We start from the raw sequence: 25,109 nt of genomic DNA on the forward strand, positions 1-25,109 counted from the left end.
GATAATTGCCTACTAATTTAATTTGTAAGTAAAATCTGAAGATAATATATTCGTAGATAAAATCTGTAGATCACAATTATCTATAAAGTATTTATTAACATATTTTTGCCATTAGTATTTCATCAGTAAATCATAATTACCTATAGATTTCAACTATTACCTATGAATTTTAATTGTAAATATATATATATATATATATATATATATATATATATATATATATATATATATATATATATATATATATATATATTCTTATCATACCTTATATTTTCTTCTGAGATAAGACATATCATTGTTGTATACCCAATACGTTTTATATCTAATTCCTGTACATGTCGTATCATATTTGTATAACGTAAAAGTACAATAGAAGAGGGTTAAAACTCATTTGTGTTGGAAAAAAAAATAAAGTTTTAGTGTAACCATAATGTCTTTATCATAGAAGATAAACTCTACATAAAACTATCAATAAATTCATTTGAATATAAGTTGTACTTGTGAATTTGAGTAATACATTCTCTAACAAACCATTAGCATATTTGATATTAAATTGTTTTTACATTGATAAATTGCGAATATGATTGGACTTTGATAATTGCTTTATTTGGATGAGTATAGAGGAGTATAACTTCTATAACAAGTCTTTGTAACAATATTTATACTTTAACATGTTTTTAGATTGAGATTTTGAAAGTTCGACAAAATTTGAGTATTTGTAAAAAAAGAAGAAATAGTACACTGTTAAACAAATAATATTTCGCTATTTTTTGTAAAAATAATGAATCAAGGTCCATTTTAGTTAGAAGAGGATATTCATCTATATTCAAGCAAGATTGATTTTTCTTTTTAAAAGATAATTAATTACGGAAAACACTTGAAATAAGAGAAAGCTGGAAAATTAACCATTTAATGAGAATTGATTGAGTCAAAATTGGTTAAGAATATTATTACCTTTTAGTTATTGTTTTAAGCATTGATACTTTTATCAAGAATTATATTTGTAGCTTCTTTAGAAATAATGTTTAACACGAGTTTTTTTATGGACAGAAGAGAAAATAAAATAAAAAAAGTCAGCAATCAACACCACGGAATAAAAGTTAACACGCAAATACAACTCTAATGTGTTTTTTGGATGGCTTTATTTATCTTTTGTTTCATCAGTTTAATAGGAGTAAATATCAATTTTGACAAAAGGTTTTTATAAAAAACTTTAAAAAGAGTACTACAAAATAGAATTAATTTTAATTTTCACATAAGATCATTTTAACTTCAAAAAAAAATTCGTTTATTTATATTTTTTTCTTCTAAACCATTTTTTAATTAGAGGTGTTCTGATCTCTTCACATTTTTTCAGTAGGAATTTCCTGGAAGTTGACTATTATTTTTCTTTCTAAAAGTAGGCAGACATAAAGCAGTGTGTTAACCTAGGTTGGTTTGATGCTGTTTTTGTCTTTCTAAAAGCAAGTGTGGATACAAGCAAAATCCACTTTCTTAATTTACTATCTTCCAATAAAGTACCCATGAATTTCTCAGAAGTTCATTATATTTATTTCCAAAGGTTATGGGTTTAGTACCTTAGCAACCATTTCACAAATGACAATTAAATTTCAATCCACAATGACAATGTTTCTATATAGATATATATATTTTTCTCTCTATGGTTCTAGGGTTGCAGCTTTTCTACGACGACTCTGTATAACATATATATCCTTTTATAGTGTTTTGAGATTAAAAATAATACAATTGTTTTTGGGATTAAAAATTGCCATAATTAACAAAAAGGTACAACATTAAACAGGAACACTACAAAAAATTACACTGATATCTAAAAGTATATACCATTTATTTATTATTTTTGGAAATTGTTCTTCTTATAATATATCTATTTCCCTAACACAAAAACAGCAAATCACATCACCAAAATTCACAAATTTACATATGACATATAAAAATCAGCCGTGAAAAATATGTGATAATATTTTTGTAAGTAATAATTGTCGACATTTACGTATGTAGAGAATTTTTTATTTTATTTGAGAACTAATTACTATGAATTTCCATACTTATGTGCGGATGATTAGATTCAAAATTAGTTATAATCATATACTTAGTTAAAATATGTCATATATTTAACTTCTAATTTTAACTCTGTACACAAGATTAAATATTCCATATAATCAGTGGCGAGATTAAATATTCCATATAATCAGTAGCGGAACTTAGACAAAAACTTTAGGAGGGCCAAATTAGATTTTTTATATATAAATTATTTTTTCTAATTAAATAAAAAAATTCTTCATTTTCTTTGTTTCAATCATTCTCAAAAAGTGATTCTCATATGCATTTTCCAATTTATAATCTTTCTAATTCATTAAATTAACATAATAGGGATATTCTAATATCTAATCCAATTCAAGGTTATTCAACTAATTCATTGTATACAACAAAATTCGTAGTTCAACCCAAGATTTTACCATATGCAATGGAAAACACAAAATTTCTAAATTTCATAATCTATGTCATACTAATTTCAGGAAAAATATAATTAGGATTAGTGCCAATTTTATAAAAGAATCCTTACCATCATAATTAGGCAAACTAATTTGAAAAAAAAACATAATTTAAGAAAATCATTGTAATAGGAGAGTCATAAACACATAAATTATAATAAGATACTAGCCTCGATTCATGAGTGATATTGTGCATTTTTTAATTTTTTGTTTCCTAATATCTCTTTACCTTTCTTTCTATTATCATTATTTCTTAATGATGTACCATAAAAGAATTCTATCACTAGTGATTAAATCTATTACCTTTCATTAATCCATGTCTATCAAGTTGATTTTTATTTTATTTTTTATATAATAAATATATATAAATTTTAATACATAAATAAAATAGGTGATAAAATAAAATATTTTATTAAATTTAATATAAATAAAATAATAATATATAAATACAATTTTAAAAAATATATAACATATATAAAAAATAGAATTAAAATTTTGTGGGAAGCCATGGCTCCCTTGTCATAACAATGGTTCGCCATTACATATAATTAAAGTTTAATAAGTAATAACAATTTTATATTATTAACCAATATGGAATCTTAGTATAAATTTTGAAATGGTTTTCATTTAATTAAGTGTTAATTCTCTGTTGTAACTAATGAAATTAAACTTTTGGAGTAGTATTCATCCTATCTCTAATGTTTGGTGCTGATGATTAGAGTTGCTAAATTGTCCTATATGCTATAATGGAGAAAAGTATTGTTCCCACTCGAAATAACATGCATGAGCTGAACTTGAATATTCAAGCTTTTTCATGTATTGAATATGACTTCCACCAACTCAGGTTAATGTGCAATTAGCACCAGTCACAGGTAGAACAACCTTTTTGTTTTATCAGCAACCTAAACCCTCTTTACCCTCATAATGTAATATTCTCAAACTTAGGCCACACGACAGGATCAGAAAAAATATATATATACCACACATCATGCAATTACCTAGAAAAACACATTATTATTAAAAAAATGCACTTGATATATAAAAAAATAAAAATTAGCCTTCTTGTTTCGTGATAGTTCTTCAAGAGAACTTACTAAGATAGTTGATACATACCGAATTGATTCGGTATTAGTAAAGCATAAACTAATTCCTACAAGAGATATCATCTTTAATTCAAAATCTTAAGATATTGAATTTATATATCTATTCTCGCACATTGTTTATCCTTCAAAGACTATTGTATTACGATAACTTTTATCTTAATTATTTATAAATTAAAATGTTCTCACGAGAAAATTTGATGTATTATTCGTTTTGAAATGTGTGTTTTATTACGATTTTGTCTTTAAAAATCGTCTTGACAATAATGGAATGAAAAGAAGTATTTAAATTATTTTACACCTAATCTTGTAAACATGTGTTCTGTTACGATTTTGTCTTTAAAAATAGTCTTGTGATAAAATGGGATGAGAAAGATGTATTTAAATTTTACACATCAACTTTTAAATGTGTAAAAACAATTTTGACGAGTTGAGACAACCCATATACATGATAATATTGCTTTTAACCTAAAATCGTAAATGTATGTTCTTTTGTTATATATTATTCATCTTGATCTAATGGAGACTATCCCCTCACGCTTGAATTTGGTGAAATCCCTGCCACATTTCGTGCAATAGGAGTGGACTTAATGTAGGTGCAAATCTGATGTGCTGAATCTTTTATTGATTTTCATGGATATATACCTATTTTTACTGTTCCACACTATTCACAATGGAATATAGGTCGATGACTATAAACATGTTCACATAACCTTGACTTGGATTAGTGTACCAGGTTGGTTTTCCCCACCGTGCCCCCCCCAAACATTTTTGTGTCATATTCCACTTCCATTGTGTGTGCTCTTCAACTTTTTGCTGTCATTTTGACTTAATATATTTACATTTAATAATTTCATCATGTCCACCAAAAAACACAATTCCGGCCCCCAGCACCCCGTATTAACTCATCAAAACTTTCCAAAGTGGAAACGCGTTGAAATTTTGCAGTACCATTGCCCCCTCCATCTAAAAGAATAATGTTCTAAAATATCTATAATCTACATGTATAAATAATGAGACCTGTGTGGTTCAAGTAACACAGCAAAGAGGTTGGGTATTACTATATACTAAGCAAGAATGAAGAACACTCTCTTTCAGCTCATGTTTTTACTCCTTTTAGGACTCTCTGAAGCAGTCCCTATTACAAGTAAAACTCTATCACCAATTTTTGTTCTTGTAGAGAAGCACTTCTTCTTTGTTCCTCATCTTCTTAACTCTTCTTTATAATAACAGGAACTGAAAGCCTTACGCAAGACCCTAAAGTTCTTGATCTTGCTGGGGGCAATATCCACAACCTCAAGGTATATTATTAAGATTTTTCGTTTGTAATGATTAGATTACACCTAACTATGATTATTATGTCGGAGTGACATTGTTTTAGAATTTTAGTAAGTATTAAGGATACAACTTAGCAGAGTTTAAAACGTTGTTTAAGACACATGCACATGTACACAGGTTATTAGTGGTAGAAAGTGGCACCTGGTAGAGGCAACTATTGGTGAGAGGATGGACATTGAACTCCATGACTACCCTCCATCTGGGGCTAATGGTCGTCACACTCCAAAACCACCATATCCATAGTACGTCAACAATCGTTAAACGTGATATCATCGTATACTGTCGAAGCTGTTATGAGTAACAAACTGTTTAACCATGTATATTATATCTAAGTACACATGATAAGTCGGTTTCAGAAGCACTTATGTGTATGATTATAATGTGAAAGCTTAGATCTTTTGTGTTTCTTATATTAAAGTCATTCTTATTAATTTTATCAACGTAAACTAAAACACTGAGCCACTTATGGGTATACTGTTAGAATTAAAAATGTGAGGAGTTACAAATGCAGAACCAACTCAGTCGATTGAATTCGATCTTTAATGGTAAAATGACAACGGATCCCTCATTAAACTAATAATATTACTTCTTTCAGAAACAGTATATATGATGGCAATTGCTTTCCTCCATCCCATCAATTTCTTCCGCACCCATCAATACATTGAAAATACCTAAATACCCTTCACCATTGCAATTCTATTGCCGCCACCACCACTGCCATCATCACCGGACCGGCAGAAGAAGAGAAAAAATGCTAAAAGAATCCATTAATTCCAAAAACGTTTTCTCTGAAAATTATTTCATATGTTCCAAAAAGTTCTTTCCGGAAACATTTCATCTAGGGGTAATCTGGAAAATTAATTATAAAGCATTATATGTGTTCTAGAAAACTGTTCTAAAAAATGTGTTCTCTAATGTATTTCACACATTTTCGGATAATTTATTTCGATATTCGTCCGAGAAAGTCTGTTCCAAAAGTCACTTTTATAAGAATAAAATTATTATTTTTGAAAATTAATGGAGTGTAGGAAGCAATTGAGGGGGTGCAGGAATCAATTAGCTATTATGGATATTATCTTTATCTATCTTCTTAATGAACAACTTACATTTTTACAAAATATATATATTTGTTTTACCATCATGTCACCACTAATTATTTATCTTTTTTTGGAAAAAGAGCCGATAATCGTGTCTCTCTTTTTATGGTTATAAGAATCAGGTTTATAATAGTTTTTACAACCACTAAAGCCACTTATACGTCCACACACATGTATATTTTAATGTATAATTTTAAAATTTTAGCAGTTAAATTATAACAATACTCTATAAATGAAACTTATTACAGAAATCATGAACTCATCTATAGAAGTTTATATAAATTTTTTCTGCTCGAAAGTTAGAGAATAAATTTCTAATAACTTTTCTATCATTAAATCTCAATAAATTAGGACTTCGTTTAATACTGGTATGGATGAGACCAATTGGGGGTTCATTCAGATATTAGACTTCTCTTTCCAAACCAAAACCTTCTATTAGCAAATAAGTTTGAAAACAGTTTGTCACTTCAACCCTGTTACTAACTGATTAATGTAATATCTTTTACTCCATTAACAAATCCCACCCAATTAATGGTTTCTCATCTCACAGATATTACCAAAATTATCAAGGATGCAACTGAATAGAAGCTAAAGTTTTCTTGACTTATTAAAAAATTAAATGATACGGATCATGAAAGGGAACTATAGGAAAAGATTGTCTTTGTAGGCGTCATTGTGCTAATAATTAAGGATGTGTGTCTTTTTGTCCCCATTATTTTTATTTGTATATATGAATGTGGGTTTACATAAATTATTCAAATAATAACCGATCTTGGGTTGCGTTCATAAAACTACCCAGAATAGAATTTAAACTAAGTTATGCCAAGTGCTGATCGAAGAAAAAGGATCCCAGAGTGAAAATTAGATTGAAGCCAAATAATGTACACCGCATTTAATATTAAAAGTTCCTACTATAATGGCTTTTTGACATTTCACGACCAAACTAAAACATAACTTCCTTGTCTACGTTGTTAACTACTAAATTGTAGACTGTTATTAAATGTCTCACATTAACCACAGGTAGTAAATATTAGAAATGAAATTTTAGTCTAACTCAAACTCACAAAATTAACTTATAATGTGAGGTTTGTATTCACTTATATACTATAAAATTGTTTTATCTTTAGTTGATACGTGACTTCCAACATGTAAACTTCCTTTATAAACCAATTTTATAAAATTGAGTTAGGTTTAAAATCCTCATCTTTATGAGTGAGGATTATAGTTCCCTTCTTAACAAATATCAAGTGAGGATTAAAGTTCACTTCTTTCTTAAAAGTATATCCTCATTTTTTAGATATAATAAAAGGGAAAGATATTTGAACCTTTTTCATTTTCGTTACACTCGTCCACGTTTATTTAATGAGTCGTTGAATAAAGAAAGGTTAAGACATGAACTTGTCTACGAAACGCAGATTACATGTGGCAATAAACCGGCAAATAGGCTTTTACCTTTTTGTTGTGTGTGACAAATAGGCTTTATAGCTCTTCTTTTTCCGTAGAAAGATACGAAAATATAACAATGGAAAACCATTTGGTGGTGCATCCACATAACCAATTTCGCAGGATATGAGTTGAATGAATCAACACTTTTTTATTTTTCGTAATCATATCACTTCTGAAAAGCCTTGAGAAATATCTCATATGGTGTATAATACAAACGTGCTTTTGTGATCGGTGGAGAAAGTGAAATGTAAAGTGGTGAGAATAGAGTTTTGTCTTTGTTTTCTCCATGCTATTATAATAATATTCATTGTTGAAGTATGAAGCTAGTGGGATTCTCTTAATAAAGGAAATAGGATCAAAGCTCGTTGTTTCTGAATGTATGTATATTATATTTTGCATGAGAAAACAATGATGCATGTATACAATTATGAGTGATGAACACAATGGTACACCTGTGAGCATGTAATAGCAACACCTCTTTCAGAGATTATTTAGATATTAATGATATCTTTGCACTCAATAATACCGTGTTCATTATAAAACAGATCCACATTGCACTTGCTTATTGATTTAATTAATTATCAAAACAGGAGTACTGGGATTTTAGTGCTAGATAGGTTAAGCTAAGCGTTATTGAAACTAATGTTAGCAAATAAGTTAATTTGCATGAAACATGGCACGTTTTGAATTGAGAACTGCCAATGAGTTTATCCCGAACTCTGTGCCACAATATACGAAGAGAATATACTACCACTTAGTTTTTTTACTTAGTTTTTTTAGGTTTAATTACTCGGATCATACCCATTTTGGTTCGAAAATTTTAAAATGGTACCCACTTTGAACTTTGTCTCAATTTAGTACCCAATTTTGATTATTGCATCAATGTAGTACCCTCCGTTAAGTTTTCACAAACGGCGTTAACTACCTTGCCACGTGTCAGCCTCTGGATTTTTTAATTTTTTAATTTTAATTTTTAATTTCTTTTTTGAATTTTTTTTTTTTAAAAAAAGTTGTCATGTGTCAAATCCTTGATGTGGCACGTGGCATTGTCAGTGACACGTGGCAAGGTATCGCTACGTGTCAAGGTACTTGGCAAGTTCAATGTGGGTACCATTTTGAAATTTTCGAACCAAAATGAGTATGATCCGAGTAATTAAGCTTTTTTTTTTTATTTGTCTTTGGGTAATACAAATGTTTGAAGTCTTATCTAGATTATGTTTCTTTTAGCCTTCTGAACGTTGGAGTCTTAGTTTGTAGGATCCTCGGCTTCCACGCATTGTCTCCATTTTTTTCATAACGCTTATAAAATACTATAAGAAAATCACAATCAATTTTAGTAACAAAAAATAATTATTATTATAATAATCCATTTATATACTAATTTGTAAAAATAAAAAATATTAGTTAATAAAAATAGTCACTATTATGAATAAAAAATTATAACTAGTTTGTAAATTGATCTCTAAATTTAGCTACCAAGATTTTTATCACCAAAGAAATTAGTTTCTAAATTAGTCTCTAATCAATTAATTATTTAAGGTTCAATTAGTCTCAAATATACTTTATTACTAGTGTAAAATGGGCTTTTTATACCAGTTAAAAAAAGGCCTTTTATACCGGTTCGAGCATCGGTATAGATGCAGGTGCTATAGAAGGTTTGATCTTTCTACATCGATTCCATGACAGGTATAAAGAAATTATTTTTTATACCATTTCTAAAACCGGTATAGAAAGTCCTCTTGCAAATGAAAAGTTATGTAAGAAAAAATGACTTACTATACCGATTATAGTTCCAACCGGTATAAAAAAGTACACATTTTACATCAAGTATGACCTCAACCAGTATAAAAAGTGATTTATTATTTTTTTTTTATGAAAAATTCGTTTGTGCTTCTTACCACATACAAAACCTGTATATAATTACCCAAAACATCCAGAAAACAAATCTCATTCAATCTAATATTTACATGAAACAGAATCTAATGTTTATATGAAATATAATACTACTCCAAAACGAATTACTATATAAGTCATAAAACACCTAACATCATCTTATATATTGTATATAATTACCCAAAACATCCAGAAAACAAATCTCATTCAATCTGATATTTACATGAAATAGAATCTAATGTTTATATGAAATATAATACTACTCCAAAATGAATTACTATATAAGTCATAAAACACCTAACATCATCTTATATAAACACTTAAAAGAAACAAAGCCCACTGCTCACGAACTTCCTTCAAGACTCCTTGATCCATTGGAGATGTGTCATTGGAAATCTACACAATGAATAATTGAGTCAACAATCTTTTAGTGATAAATACTTAAGATGTGATTTATAAATTGTACATATTACCATATCCCATGAGTCAACAATGTTTGCAGATATGATTCTATGCATGTTCCTCATGGTATAATATCCACACTCATAGCTTTCCGGTTGACGTGAGCACTACAAGTTAAATTCATATAATATCATAAATTTGATAATTGTATTTCAACAGTTTGAAGATTAACTACTTACAGTTGGCGTAATGAACTGCAACTTCTTTCTAGAAGTGATTTGTTGTCCCTGCAACCTAGAATGAGCCTCAACCGCTCTGTAAAATTTAATGTATATTGAAATTGTGCCTAATATGGAACTTAGTAAAATTAAATTATATAACACAAAAAATAAGTTAATAAAAAAAACTTACGCTTGTAAAGTACTTTTAATTTTCAAAGTGTTAGACTTCTTGTGTAATGAACACAAAAGAACCACAACAAACTTCTGAGGAAGAATTACCAGCAACTGCCAATGACCCCTACAGATTCAAATACCATTATATACAATTAAGTTTTACATAAATATAATTTAATGTATAAAAGACATTCTTACTGCTGCAAATAAGGCGCTAAGTACACTTCTTTTTTCCCAACATCAAATGCCTCTAATAGGTACTTTTGAACCTCTTCACTTTTATTCCCAACGCCTTGAATCGCAATAGGATCAATAAATCCATATATGTGATCATTCTTCTTCTCAGTGCATCTACTATGTAAATACCTTAAACATTGAAAATAAATAATATAAGAATAACATATTGAATATATTCAAACTTCATAAAAGTAATAAAAGTTTACTTACAACAACCAAAGTTGTATTACTGATATACATAACATATCAGTTCCAGAGAGAACTTCAAAAATATCCCTTTGACATATAAAAAAAGGGGTGTTCAAGGTCCTATTTGTGGCTTGGGGAGGCATTTCTAATTGTATAGGTTGCAAGGCGATAGTCGCTGCCATTGCACCAAGTCGTTCTAGAACTGTCTGTTGTGGTAATGATTCATTCACATCTTCCTTTTCTTGTACTCTAATCTGCTATACATATTTAAAGTATTAAATAACATTAGTATACACCGATGTAAATAAATACATAATTAAAACAAGTAAGGACAAATCCTTTGTAATTACCTTTGCTAATCTAACTGGCCAAAGGATAAAATTTCCAGGGGCCTCCCCACTGTCTTAACCTCTTGAGTGGGCACTAGGACTCGAGCAGTAGCATCTCGAACATCTACAAACACTACTCTCATCATATCATCCTGCCAATTTGTTTTGAAAGTTTTTTTATAGGAAATACTTATAAATTTTGTTATGAAAAAAAATTTGCAGGAAATTGCTGCCAATTTTTTTGCAAAATGTTTTTTATAAAACACTTTTCGCAAGAAATTTTGTAGGAAATACTTGCGAATTTTATAATTTTGTAGGATATAATTACCCACGAAGGAATTACCTGCCAATTAAAATTCTTAGAAAAAATAGCAGGAAAAAGCCTTTTCTTGCAAACTTTTTTAACAAATTTGCAAGAAAATTCCCATGTAATATGAGAATGTGTAGTAGTGATACATTTTACCTAAGGTAACCAAATAATATTTGTAAAATAAATAAGACAATATAATTAGGCTTAAACAAATACATGTAAAACAATATAATTAGACAAATTACTTAAAGCCACCAAGGACTGTAGGAGATCATCAATGAACAACTCGTAATCTGCATCAATAGTGAGAGAAGCTTCTTCAAGAAGAACATCACAACTCCCATTTGTGCTTACACAAATAAGAGAAGGTTGTTGAGGAGGATTACAAGGCTGGGCTGGGGGAGAGGCTAACTCTACTCTCATGTCTACTAACAATTGTGCCTTCATATCAAATACTTTTTCTTCATCTCCTTCTTAATCTCCTCCCTAATCTCCTCCCTCATTTGTTCTCTCATTTCTTTGATAGACATGATGACTTCCTCATTGATATTTACTTTATTATGATTAGTTGATGGAGGACTAAAGAATTGACGGATGCCTACAAATTTTCCAACACCACTAACACGTCCAGGATGCTCTAGACGACCAATGGCAACTGTCAATATGTCCTCACACCCCTGTGGAGTGAATGATCCTTGTGTGCTTTGCTCAACCAGCTCATCCTACAACACAAAAACTTTAAGTTAAGATTAAATATATATATATATATATATATATATATATTAATACACATCTAAAAATAAATTAGTTTAAGTTACTTACAATACGCCTAGCTACGCTTTCTGATTCTGCAGATATGTAATCCCCTATTGGTTTTTGACGAGCTTTTTTCCATTTATCATGGCGAGGAGGATGAGTAACAGTAGTCCCACTGGAATTAGAGGCAGATGCCTCTTTCATGATCTTCTGCTCCAATTTATCATAACCCCCACGAGACAATCTATGGGGGTGAACATTCCTTTTTGCTATCTCTTGTGCAGCTTTCCTCTTAGCCTATGAGCACCAAAGTATAAAAAATGATTTATGTTAGCAATATGTTCAATTAAATAGTTAAACCTACATATAATATGAATTTACCTAAAAGATAGGATTTAATCGCCTTTCCTTAAAAGCCTGCCATGTGTCTTCATCAAGGAATGAATACTTCTCACAAGGGTTTCTATCACTTAAGGGACCATAGATATAACGACTTGTAAGGTCCGTCTTAAAACCCTTCCATCATTCCCCAACAAATGAAATCCATTTCGTCCTCAACAGATTACTGTTTGGGACATCATATGTGACCTGTATAATAAGAATGGATTACATATGTTAAATATCAGTTATATATGTACGTAATAAATTATATAAGTTAAGATTTCATACTTGGACACTTAACCAAATATGATTCTTTACTGTCTCTAGAACATGGTCCTAATCATCTATAAGAATGGATGACTTGCTCCTACCAAGCAAGGCCACAGAGCTGGTGAATTTTGTGCTATTATCTCCCAAAACTTTACCAGTTTGCATATCAAATTGGATAGGCAATCTTTGATTTGCACTACGACTGACTGTTAACTCTCTCAACCTAGTTCCACGCCTACCATTTTTTTTGGTACATGTATGAATCTTGTCCCCACCTTGTGAAGGTGGAAGGTCACCAAATGGTGTGTCGCCAAACATTTTCCTATTCAAATAAATAATTGTTAGTGAGAATTAATAAATAATTTCTATCTAGTGAATTCGAAGGCTTTTATATCTCAACATATGATAATAAATCATTCTTCGGAGACTTCAAAACATACAAAACGATTTCATGTGGGACTCTCTCAAAACTAGCATTCAAAACTTTTTTCTTTACAGTTCATTTAATTCCTCTAGCTAAAGGGAGGAAGAAACAGAAATTGACCAAACTTTACTGTAAAGAAATCAACCCATGTTGTCTGTGTCTCTGACTACATATTATCATTATTTGATGTCTTGTTCTATCTTTGTACACAAACAACAAATGGTGCATTAGATTTATTATTTTGGAAACAAAATGCAACAGAGTAGCTAGAATATAAAAGTTACCTGAAAGCAATGGATATTAGGTTATCTTGTTTGTAATGGCTTCAGATCAAAACTTCGAACCTACCCACCTATGAAGAATATAAAAGAAATAAAGATGAAGTGAACCACATGAATCATAGTTTTTAAAACAATGAACAAGAAGGGATAAAATGTACCAATGAACTTGAGCTGAGAAAGATGAAGAGGGTGAAGAAAAAGCCACACACAAGTTTATGAGCACATAAATAAATGGGTCAAGTTAGAATGTTCTCCCAAAACCCTTCGTTGTGGTGATCACGTACGGCATGAACATCATCTACTTCATTGTCGACATTCAAGGTCGACATATTTGATGAGAAGGATGGAGCTTCGCTAATATAAAGTATCAATTCATCATTGTAATTAGTATAATGTATGGTTCTTCCTTGGAGAACCACTGACCATCTTTTGTTAGCGAGATCAGTGACATAAAACACTTGCTTTGCTTGAGATGCCATGATGAATGGCTCTTTAGTATAACCTTCCTTTTCTAGGTCAACCAAGGTAAAACCTAGATCATCAGTCTTCACGCCAATATTATCATCAACCCACTTACATTTAAAAATAGGTACTCTGAAACTTGTGTAATCTATTACTCAAATATCTTCAATTACACCAAAGTAGCACATTGATGCCATAATCGGATATTTATCCTTTGAACTTGAGAAATGCATTGATTCAACTACAACCATTACTCCACTATTTTGTGTGGTGCTTTTTTCATCTTTGTCTTTTGTATGAAATGTATAATTGTTTATATCATACCCTATAAAGGTGTATTTCAAATAATAGATTGTTTCTATAAGAGCGCTTGCCTGTTGTTCTCTAGAAGAGATAATGATTCAACTTGATTGAAAAAGTCCTTGGCATCACCTAGGATTCCAATACCCAGGAAAAATTTTGCTAAACCCAAAATTTTATCCCCTGGAAGCTGGAAATGCAAACCATAACATTAACAGAAAATTCTAAGAGGATAAAAATTTAAAATGTAATCCATACACTCTGCATACATTTATTTTTCCAGAAATTACAGAAGCAAATGTTGTGAGCCCTCAAACAACAGATGAAGTTGTGTAAAGAGAACCTTGATGCTCACGTCCACCAACAAATTTTTCATCAAAATAGAAGGTTCCATCATTTGAAAAAGAGATAATATTTTCATCTTAGATCAGAAGGATGAGGAATGTGGTATAAGGAACAACATAACCATTTAATGCAATAACGAACAATTAGGATCTATTTAGATGAATTAAAAGAACTAGGAATTTGAATTTGAATTAATATTATTTAAGAATTGAAATTGTTTCAGAATCATAAATTTACTATTTGTGTTGCACAAAGAATTAAGGTATATAATTTAAATTCCAAATATATTAATTGAATGTAAAATCTAGAATTAAAAAATGAAATAATAGAAATCTGACATTAAGAAGCATACATAATAATCAAATATTTAAATTTTAATAACATTATAAAATAAATGTTTAAAATTAAAAAAAGGCTTCCTACGCTAATAATTATCATAATATAACGATGAACCTAATAATTATCATAATATATACTTTTGTAAAATCTAGATCTGATTTTTATCTTTCAAAATGACCCTAATGTCATTAGCATACCAATATCGTATAACAAAGTGAAAAAGAAGTGTGAGTGAGAAACATCTTTTAATTTTGGGTTAAGCACATTTAAAACTCTAGACGTGGAATTGAAGATTTTAAGGTACCGGCTAAGAAATTAAAAGATCTTTCAATGGTTATTCTATAATTCCATGGAATTATGACTCTAATTCCAAATGAGTATCCAAACATAAAATAATTGATATACCAAATTCAAATTCAGTACTTAGTTCCAAATGCCAAATAAGCACTTAAGGTAATTTGCAGGGAGGGTGTCCAATTAGGGAAGACAGGGCATAAGTTTGTCTTTCAGAAGATTTTATAAATTATCGTTAAGTAGCACCATGTATGGTGTCTACACACTAAAGTAAACATTGAATTGCTATCCATATCCTCAGCCCTAAGGGATATATTGCTGCTAAAAATAGGACTTCAAGACTTAGGCATTCTGAAGAGGTGTATCTTCTATCTTTAGGTCATTTAGTTTATAAAATGGAACAAAAATTTATCAATGGTATAATTATTAATTACTAACAATGGCAGTCAACGCAACAAGTCAACCAGAAGAAATATGTATAGAAATAAATAAATAGAACTCAGTGCTATTAAAAATTTATAGTTTTTAGTTTAGAAAAGAGAAAAAAGAAATCCATGAGGATAAATTCCGCAGAGGTGACTGAAAATTTGCTAACAACCAACATTAGAACCTAAAGGACCAAAATGCAACAAAGAAGTGAAAGAACCAAAAGAAAGTCGCACTGCAGCATAACATGCAATGACATTGGGAGATACATAGTATCTACCTTCTATCAAAGAACAAACTTTTTAAAGGTGAAGATGCTGCTGCTACGTACATCCATTCTAGGGGAATCAAACTTCATAGATGAATATTAAGCCTTATGTTGAAATTTGAACAAGGTTAAGATCAGAGGTACACATACCATATTTCTCAATGCTGTCAAAAAGCTTCAGTATATCATTTTTCACTGTATTCACCTGACAAAATAGAATGACATTAGATATCAATAGAAGTGCCAGGATGCCCATGATAAAGTATGGACACAAGATGAACCATAAACAACAATGGTAAGTAAAACATAATCTAAAACAGATAAAATGTTTGAAAAATGCAACAATTATAAGTTTGACCTCAAATTCACAATATATGTCAAGAAAAGGCTAAGTTTCAAGTCTTTGAATAGATTTTTATCACTTTGCTCACCATTTAAATTCGTTCTCATTTATCAGTGCCCTGCTGGTGTTTAACTTGTAATTTAGTTCACAAATGTTCTGATGAAACTTTCTCGACACAAATTTTATTTGGCACAATGTATATACTTTCATCCACACTTATTTTAGAATTTAAACACAATAGAATCTTTTCAACCAAGCAAGAAGGTTAAAATCTGAAGAAAGATGAAGCATGTAAAGCAACGAATTTAAGACAAGATTTTACCCTAGAAAGATCAATTTCAGAAGATGCTAATGAGATCACTCCAGCCAGTGCTTCAAGTGCTAACCCTGTGAAATCTAACAATAGCTTAAGTTGTCATTATGGATAAACAACAATATTTCCTAGAATTCCATAAGGCTAGTTTCAGTGCAAACTGCAGAAAACATAAAATATCATTATATTTCCAATAAATCATTACCAGCAGCAAAGGTACTAGACTCTGGATTATCAGAACTATAGCGCCATCTTCCATCACTTTGGCTCAGAGCCTGCCAATAATGCATAATTTGAAATAATGTTACACATCATGACCGTCTAAATTGCACTTGCAGCAACAAAAACATAAGTAATTTGTGAAACAAAACAAATAAAACAGGGGAAATCCTTTCACTACGTTATATGAGACCAGAATGGTAGCTGTGGAGAAACAAAATAAGTTCACTCATTCACGTGCAACATCAATCACACTTAACTCCTGCAAAGGAACAAATCTATCAATTTCACTCATTTAACAAAACAAGAGTAATGTGTGGTTAGGGTTCAAATGTTTACCTTCAAATGGAGAAAACATATAAGAGATGGATGGTAAGGGTGACACAGACTAGGATACCAAGTATTTCGACAATGAAGATAACACAATGCGATAGAGATACTAGCAGACGAAGAGCACAAAAACAACACGCGACCGTGACGAGGCGACTTCGCACAGTGATGGCAACTTCGTACGGTGACGGCAACGGCGACTTCGCACGGTGACAGTGACTGTTGGGAAGCAGGAGCAACAAAGCAATGAACTATGCTGAAAACGAAACACCGTGTTAAGGAAAGGGAATAAACGAAAGAAATGGGAAATGGAAAACATACTGTGCTGGTTACGAGGTGAACAAGTATAATATCTCTTTTAAAAATTAAAAAATAACATATATATATATATATATATATATATATATATATATATATATTGTTATATATATATATATACGAAATTTATACCAATTCGAAATATAACCGATATAAAAAGTCTTTTTTAATATTGCAAAAATGCCACCGCATTAATTTTTATACCAGTTGAAAGTATAATTGGCATAAAAGATCTCACATTATTTACAAAATTGTCATCCGCCTCTTGTTTTATACCTGGTGGATTTGAACAGGTATAATAATGTAGGTATAAAAAGCTTATTTTGCACTAGTGATTATTATATATAATTTAATCTTTTTATTAATAAATTATATTTGTTATATTTAAAATTGTTCAAAACCTTATTTCCTAGTCCCACTAAACATAAAGATTTTGCATATGTTTATGTTTTTGTAGTTTTATATATTATTTTATTTTTAACTAGAGAATGTAAATACTTATACTTTAAATTTTATGTTATGTTGACTTATTTTTATTTGTATTCCTTCTTTTTCAAAATATTTGTAGCAGTTTTATATATATTATTTTATTTTTCACTAGAGAAATTAAAAATTAGTAATATGTGAAAAATTTATATCATTTTAATGTTTGAATTTTTGAAGCACCTGAAGTTTTTCTCGAAGCTTTTCTTTCTCCCCTTTCTTCTTTCCCTTCCTCTCTTATTTCTAATCGTTAATTTAGGTATCACAGAAACTACCAGTGCACCTCAATTCCATCTCCATACATTGCATCGCACTGGACCTGCATCGCATCGTTGGATTGCACTGCATCATTGGAATTGCACCGCTCCGCTCCACCGCAACTGCACTCCATCGTGGTGCTTGGAACTTCATCGTTAGGTTTGGTTTGTTTCAATGAAAAAGGTTAGGTTTCTTCTCCATTTCATGAGGATGACTTTCATCTAAATTGATTATTGTCTTTAAATGTGTTGGCTTAGGGATTGTATTGTTCAATTTTTTTTCTCACCCAAAATACTGTTAGTGAAAAACCAACACGGCAAGTGCACCGGTCGCACATAGCAAGTAATAAGTATTTTATCGTTCTCTCCCAAAGGACTTGTGCAACGCATGACAAATCTCGCAATTCACGACTCAATTAAACACAAAGTTCACAAAACACACTAAGAAACTCTTTTTGTATTTTATGACACAGTTGGTGTGCAACAAGAAATTAATTAACATAGTGTATTTATAATTTGTCAAGATTAAACTTCAACCACTTCATTCTCATGCATTCTAAATTATCTCAATTTCATATTCATGTTAGAATCAATTCACAAGAATACTCAAATCCTATTTCTAGAGCCTTTGAGCCTATGATCACTCATCAAGTTTCAATTCCTTGAACCTTCAATAAGTGAAATCATGCATTAGTTTCAAGAATCTAAGATTACTAATGAACCAAGTTCTATTTCTAGATACAAGCATCCATTAGGTATTTAATTTCAAATCTATATTCTAAAGATGTTTCCCAACACCTCAAGAATCACAAATCAAGCATGGGAACAATCCACATCAAGCATTAAGCATGAAATTCAAATACTAACATGAATTGGAAAAAAGAATATAACTTAAGAACACAAATTTACACGAGAATTCAATGTTTTACATCTAATCTCAACAAATAGAAATTGCTCTCCATGGTGGAGAACCCAGGGTTTTACAAAATTAAAGAATATGGAAGAAATTGGAACCATAAAGTAGAAAAAATCCCTCTCCCAAGGTTCTTGAATACTGCTCCATGCTCTAATTGCGCCTCCCATTCACATTTCCACCTTCAATTTCGTAAGCCATCATCCTCTCCAACCCAAAAGGGGTAAAACCTCCATGGATGAAGAAGGAAACCTAAGAAGGAGAAGGGAGAGTTTTCCAACACCCATAATAGTGATGTAGGATTATCTTGTTCCTTTTAGAATATTATTGAATATGGTGATGGTTGATTAAGAAAACTAAGGAAATCCCCATTGGACATTAAGATGTTAAGGTTCCTTTCCAAGGTTCTAGAGAAGAGAAGAATGAATTGATTCAAAACAAATAAGAGTGGACAACACATAAAAAGAGTAAAACCCAAGTCACACACACAAAGAAATACGAAAGCATAAAATGAAAAGGAAAGGAATGATAAAAATGTGAGAAGCACGCCACTACAAGGCTAGGCTAGAAGAAGTCATGGCAACCTTGAAGATGAGTGGATGTGTGCCGCCACTTGAATTAAGATTCAAGATAAGGCTTAAAAGAACTCCACTACCTAAGGAGGAAGACTCTCACAATGGTTGATACACAAAGGTGTTTAATTTCTCCAAAATGTTCAACCCCTTTACAAGTGTTAGAGGTCCCCTTAAATAGACAAGTCTAGGGGTCCCTTAACAAAACAACTAAGTTAAAGGATTACAAAAGAACCTAGCATGTTCTAGAAAGTAGGTCATCCTAGGATGCACATAGGTGAAATTTCAGTCCAAGCCATCTGTCAACACCCAATTTCGTCCGAGTAACAATGATAAAATAAAAAAAAATTAATTAATTAATTAAAGTTCAATTGAGAAGAATAAATAAATAAATAATTAAGAAAAGAAAAGAAAAAAATGTTTTAGTTTGAGGAAAAAATAATTATCTATTTATTTTATTATTATTATTTTTTATTTTAGTTTTGTTTTATTTATTTATTTGTTTATTTGGGCTTATTATTTTGATTATTACATTATTTTCCTTTCTATTATTACAACTCCATTCTTGTTTTATCTCTTTCATTCTAGTTTAATAAAAAGGAAAAAAAATAACAAAACAAGAAAACCAAAACAAAAAAAACAAAAAAAAAGAGTAAAAAAAAGAAAAAGGAAAAAGGGGAAAGAAAGAGGTAACATAAGGTCTCTCTGTTGTCAGACTCATGCATGCTATGCTATCATGGTTTTGTATTGGGAAGGGCCGGTAGCATGGTCATGATGGCTGAAGGAGCAGGAAGCAACATCTGCTCTCAGCCTTGTCCCAAATTTCGAAATTGGAATGTGCAAAGGGTTACATAATAAAAAGGGGAAGATTCATGAGAGGAGGGGTCTTTTTTTGGGATTACTACAGAGAGGGGAGATGGCACTAGAAATCAGTGAGGGAGAGAAGGAGTCAAATTTGAAAACGGAAGCAAAGTTGTTAGTACATCAAGTTTTATTTTCACGGTAAGTGTTCTTAACTCCTCCTTAGCTTATGTTACCGTGACTTGATGTTGCTGTTCATGGGTGTATGAATTAGAGCTTCTGTTAACACGGTGATTTGATATTGATGTTCATGAATGTATGATGAAAAATGGTTTGAGATGAACATAGTTACATCTGTTATTCATTTTGTTTATTCCCATCGCACCTGGGTACAGTAAAGAACAGAGCAGAATGTTTTTTTGATATGTTCTTGTTTGGGTGTTACTGCTGCCCGAATGAGTGTTAGAAAATAACCTCACCCTCAATCTCTCTCGCCACCATCATCTTTCCCTCATCACCTTCTACCTGCAAGAAATTGCCAAACCAGAACCCAAACACATTTCACCAAACACATTTCACCAACAGTTATATTCTGCAGAACACATTTTCACTAACTTTCTCGTCACATCTACATAAAAATAAAAAATAAAACATAGACCCGAAAGCAGTACTCACACGGTCATCCACACTGCATCCCATCATCCTTTGTAGTCCACTCATCCTTTCATTTTCACTCTACCCCCATTATTTCTGCGCAACACAAACTCTCCCATCATCACCCTCGTCATAAACCCGCAACGAACCTTCATCACCAAACAACAAATTTAATTTTGGACTCTTATTCTGCACCACAACCACACCCATTCTTCATCATCAATAGAACCCACCTTCTTTCTGTTACAACCCATCCTTACGATTCATCATCACAGCCCAACATCGAAACAGAGAAATCAAGGGTAAAAGGAACTGCTGGCGAGTCGGTCTTCACCGCGTCGCTGCGAGTCGTGTACGGGCTAGCGCTAAGGTTTGGCCACGTTGATGTGAGGAAAGAGGGAGCCAAACTTGTAACTCCGGCGGTGTCCCCAGTTCACGACGACGGCCCGGTATGGGATGGAGGTGATGGCAGCGACGTCGGTTGGCCGTCAGAGGTGCGAGAAATGCGGAAGCCGACGGGTTCGACGTGCGCGTGAGGACGAAGCGGTCAAGCCGCCGTGGAGGGCTCCGTCATCGATGGGTGTCGCCGGTGAGTCAGCTGCGTCGTGGCGTGGTGAAGCGGAGCGGGGACGCGCGGTGGCAGATTGGAGTCGTGGTGGTTCGAAGGGGAAAGGAGAAGAGGCTGCTGGAAGAAGAAGAAGCTTCATTTTTTTAAATTAGGTTTACTTTGAATGGAAATGGGGCTGACGCGCTTCTGCTCGTTGCACCTCCATCTTTATTCTTCGCACCCCCTCCATTACCACATGCATCCATGTTTTTTTTTCTCATCCACCCCCATATGCTATGTTATGTCTCCTCATTTCTTTTATTCGTGCACCCCCCATTTCTTATCCCTACACCCCTTCTTTGTATTTCAGTTGGGCCTGTCCCATATACTCTATGCACCCCTAAGTTTACTAACTCCCACACCCACTTTTTACTCCTATTTTGGGTTTGTTTTATACTTTATTTGCTGCATCCCGCCCTTAATAAACACACCTCATTTACTTCATGTACCTCCCACTAATTACTCATATACTCTCATATTTTGTTTTCTACTTTCTTTTTTTAATTAAATTGTCTTTTTTTATTATTAATTTCTTATTTATTTATTTATTTATTTTATTTATTTATTTATTTATTTATTTATTTTATTTTCTTTTTATTTATAAAAAAATATTTGAAAATTATCAAAAATTGCAAAAAAAAATAGAAGAAAATATAAAAAAATGAAAAATGTTCTTTTTGCTTTATTGTGTCTGTCCGACCGCTCGCGTCGTATGACACTTTCTTCCAAATAATTTTAAAAAATGCTAAAATAGTTTTTTTTATATTTTAGTGTCTGTCCGATCGCTCGCATCGTATGACACCTGTTTTCAAATGATTCAAAAACACCAAAAAATATATAAAATTTCAAAATATAAAAACATCAACATTTTTAAACAAAATATCTTTTTAAGAACTACGTGATCCGATTCTCCCTTGTGAGATACGGAGGAGCAAGGTCAGTCCTTGTCAGGTTCACCTCTAAAAAAATCAAATCTTTTTTCTCAATTGTTTTTCAAATATCTTTTTAAAGAACTACGTAACCCTGATTTCTCATTTCTAATGAGAATACGTAGGACCAAGGTCAAATCCTTGTCGGGCCCAGCGAGCCACCAGCTCACCCAACAAGTGACCCGGATGCCCAATGGTCATTTTTTGGCCTTCTAAGGGTGGTCCAAGGTAGTATATACATATGAGTGAGTCCTTTCTCCATGTTTGCAGTGCTGGACTTGATCTCAGTGCCCATTGATATGGGTATTTGTGTAAAAGTCAATCTTTCATGTCCAATCATGCTTCCTTGAGTTTCAGCTTGTTTTCCTCCACCAGAATTGCTTCCTATTATTTTATTTCACACACCCATAATAGATATTAGAAGTAAAAAAGTATAAAACAACTAAAATATGAAACAATGGAAAAACAACATAAATTAGATGATTAAACAAGATAAAAGCTATGTAGTAGTTGATTTTATTCACGAAACTTAACATCAATAAAATGTAGAAAAAAACATTATCAAATACTTGAATCGCTGTTGAAATAATTATATCTGGTGGACTATAACCTAATTATTAAGGGAAAAAGTACTTCAGTATGAAAACCAAAGTTTAGTGAATCGATGTTATGATTTAAGTGGATTCACTAGATAAAATTAAAATGTGGGATTCATTATTTCAGGAACAGTTTTATGTTCACTAATGGTATTGTCATGTTCATTAAAATGTGGGATTCATTCTTTAGTTTTTGACTTATGTGTTTGCATTAAAACTTGCTTTTCATTTAGTTCATTTATTTTGAAGTTTTCTGCATAATTTTTAAATATGTTATACCTGCTGTCAATTTACCAATTTTCATTACAAATGCTTGTTTGATCTTTTCTTACACTACAAAAAAATTAATATTTACTAGAGGTTATTTTGCAGAGGTAATATAAACCCTCTACAAATTAAAATTAATTAAATGATTACAATGAATTGTTTAAAAAGGTTTACAACATCTGGAAATTACAATGCATTTTTTACTCTTCCCTCATTCTTTTTTAGGTTTTCCCTCCCACAATTTTATATTCACTATACGTTTCCCAAATTTCTCAAACCTAAACAACTTCATCAAACCTTTATGTTTTCATTTTTTGTTTTTCTACTTCGTCTCGATTGATCTCACCATCAAACCTAGGGTTGTAGTTAGTTCATCTTCATCATCTCCATCATCACTTGTCGCCCACATCAAACCTAGGCGTTCTGGTGAATTCATCAAACTGGTTAGTTCATCTCCATCATCATGGCTCGTCTCCAATGCTCGTTATAATGATGTTTGGTTTATTCTTGTGTGTTATTGTGTTATGCGCACCAACTGTTCAATGAAAATCCTTAGTGTTATTAATTGTTGCTTTTGTAGGTAGAAATTTCCTAGAAGGTTGTTGTTGACATGAAGGTGAATCAAGCGCGTTGTATGCTGCATAACCTTACTATTATTGTTGCGAAGACCTGTAATTCTGAGGTTGATGTGTTTGATTTCAACATGCACTGTGGGAGCGAAGACCTGTAATTCTTGAGTTTTATTCTTTCTAATACATAGGCTTAAGTTCTTGAAATATGTTAATGCATGACCGTATATGAGTGTGATAGGGTTTAAATGTTAGACGTAGACAACCTCTCCCTTCACAATAAGATGATTTGTTTAAATATGGACAGTTCTATGCGGTATTTATGAATCCTTGTGTGTTTCACACGGGCCTTTTCGTCTTGTAGGTACATTCCTCCAACACCCTTACCATTTCATTGTGTACGGAATTGAAATATAACTCCAAATTTTCTTGAATTTTTCCCACATTTAAATCATTTTTTTAACTCTATAAAGATGCCATAAAAGAGCGGTACAAAGATTTTTTACATTAATACTAATGTGTATGATGTATTTATTAATTTCTATGATAATTATTAAGTTGAGTGTATTGTATGCTACTCTTAAGATTTGGTTTAGGAAATTCAACAAGTATTTTTGGTTTGTATGGCCTTAGTTAGTTCTTTATCTCATCCATTACGTCCTCTTTGAGGTACTCACACTTCAGTTTTTTACAAATTTCTGTCATTATTGCTTCCTATTTTTTAGTAGTTTAGTAAGAATTTCTATGATTTTGATGAATTTGATGGTACTTCATGATGGTATTAAAATCTTAATTAATTGTGGACTAAAATATTAATTGTGGACTAAAATCTTAAATGATGGTACTTCATGGATGTTCATTGGACAAGTTTGTTGTAGTCCTTATCCATTTAAGATTTTGATGGGTTTATTTATTTGGAATTAAATTAAACCTGCATGACTCAATATCATGAGACAAGGCCGTGTCAACTCAATTATTCATATAATATATTAATATTAACATTATGTTTAACTAAATAAATTATTATAGTGTAAAAATCATTAAGATATATTCAATATATATTTCAAAATATATGATATAAATATAATTATAATTTCATGTTATGCAAAGGTATATTCATTAGGTTTAAATGTTTTTGGTTGC

General features: G+C 31.4%; 2 protein-coding genes and 3 long non-coding RNA genes across 5 annotated transcripts; 2 read left to right on the plus strand and 3 right to left on the minus strand.

The window, feature by feature from the left end:
- Positions 1–4,569: 4,569 nt before the first annotated feature.
- On the plus strand, positions 4,570–5,368 carry LOC146883497 (uncharacterized). The gene is made up of 3 exons (XM_085666063.1): positions 4,570–4,760; positions 4,847–4,914; positions 5,069–5,368. The coding sequence occupies exons 1-3, from the start codon at positions 4,691–4,693 to the stop codon at positions 5,192–5,194; spliced, it is 264 nt and encodes an 87-aa protein (XP_085522189.1). The 5' UTR covers positions 4,570–4,690; the 3' UTR covers positions 5,195–5,368.
- A 4,077-nt stretch (positions 5,369–9,445) lies between these two features.
- LOC114162485 (uncharacterized) lies at positions 9,446–10,859 on the minus strand. Its single transcript, XM_085666075.1, has 6 exons — positions 10,632–10,859; positions 10,383–10,550; positions 10,201–10,308; positions 10,029–10,104; positions 9,861–9,956; positions 9,446–9,783 (listed from the first exon to the last, which is right to left on the minus strand). Exons 1-6 carry the CDS (start codon positions 10,790–10,792, stop codon positions 9,691–9,693), a joined length of 702 nt encoding a protein of 233 aa, XP_085522201.1. The 5' UTR covers positions 10,793–10,859; the 3' UTR covers positions 9,446–9,690.
- A 597-nt stretch (positions 10,860–11,456) lies between these two features.
- Positions 11,457–14,575, minus strand: LOC146883498 (uncharacterized). Its single transcript, XR_014984313.1, has 4 exons — positions 13,365–14,575; positions 12,387–12,978; positions 12,072–12,302; positions 11,457–11,971 (listed from the first exon to the last, which is right to left on the minus strand). It is a non-coding gene; the product is annotated as an uncharacterized LOC146883498 (long non-coding RNA).
- Positions 14,576–20,297: 5,722 nt separating this feature from the next.
- Positions 20,298–24,325, plus strand: LOC146883499 (uncharacterized). The gene is made up of 2 exons (XR_014984450.1): positions 20,298–20,545; positions 23,978–24,325. It is a non-coding gene; the product is annotated as an uncharacterized LOC146883499 (long non-coding RNA).
- Positions 20,639–21,819, minus strand: LOC114162244 (uncharacterized). The gene is made up of 2 exons (XR_003599168.2): positions 21,020–21,819; positions 20,639–20,869 (listed from the first exon to the last, which is right to left on the minus strand). It is a non-coding gene; the product is annotated as an uncharacterized LOC114162244 (long non-coding RNA).
- Positions 24,326–25,109: the final 784 nt, after the last annotated feature.

This window comes from Vigna unguiculata, chromosome 9 (genome assembly GCF_037176805.1).
Source record: "Vigna unguiculata cultivar grain cowpea cultivar isolate G323 ecotype 2 chromosome 9, ASM3717680v1, whole genome shotgun sequence".
Lineage (NCBI taxonomy): Eukaryota > Viridiplantae > Streptophyta > Magnoliopsida > Fabales > Fabaceae > Vigna > Vigna unguiculata.

Coding starts and splice junctions, on each gene's coding strand:
- LOC146883497 (XM_085666063.1), top strand. CDS start 4,691: ATGAAGAACACTCTCTTTCAGCTCATGTTTTTACTCCTTTTAGGACTC. Junction 4,761..4,846: donor TGAAGCAGTCCCTATTACAA/GTAAAACTCTAT, acceptor TTATAATAACAG/GAACTGAAAGCCTTACGCAA. Junction 4,915..5,068: donor GCAATATCCACAACCTCAAG/GTATATTATTAA, acceptor ACATGTACACAG/GTTATTAGTGGTAGAAAGTG.
- LOC114162485 (XM_085666075.1), bottom strand. CDS start 10,792: ATGGCAGCGACTATCGCCTTGCAACCTATACAATTAGAAATGCCTCCC. Junction 10,551..10,631: donor GTAATACAACTTTGGTTGTT/GTAAGTAAACTT, acceptor TCAATGTTTAAG/GTATTTACATAGTAGATGCA. Junction 10,309..10,382: donor TTAGCGCCTTATTTGCAGCA/GTAAGAATGTCT, acceptor TTGAATCTGTAG/GGGTCATTGGCAGTTGCTGG.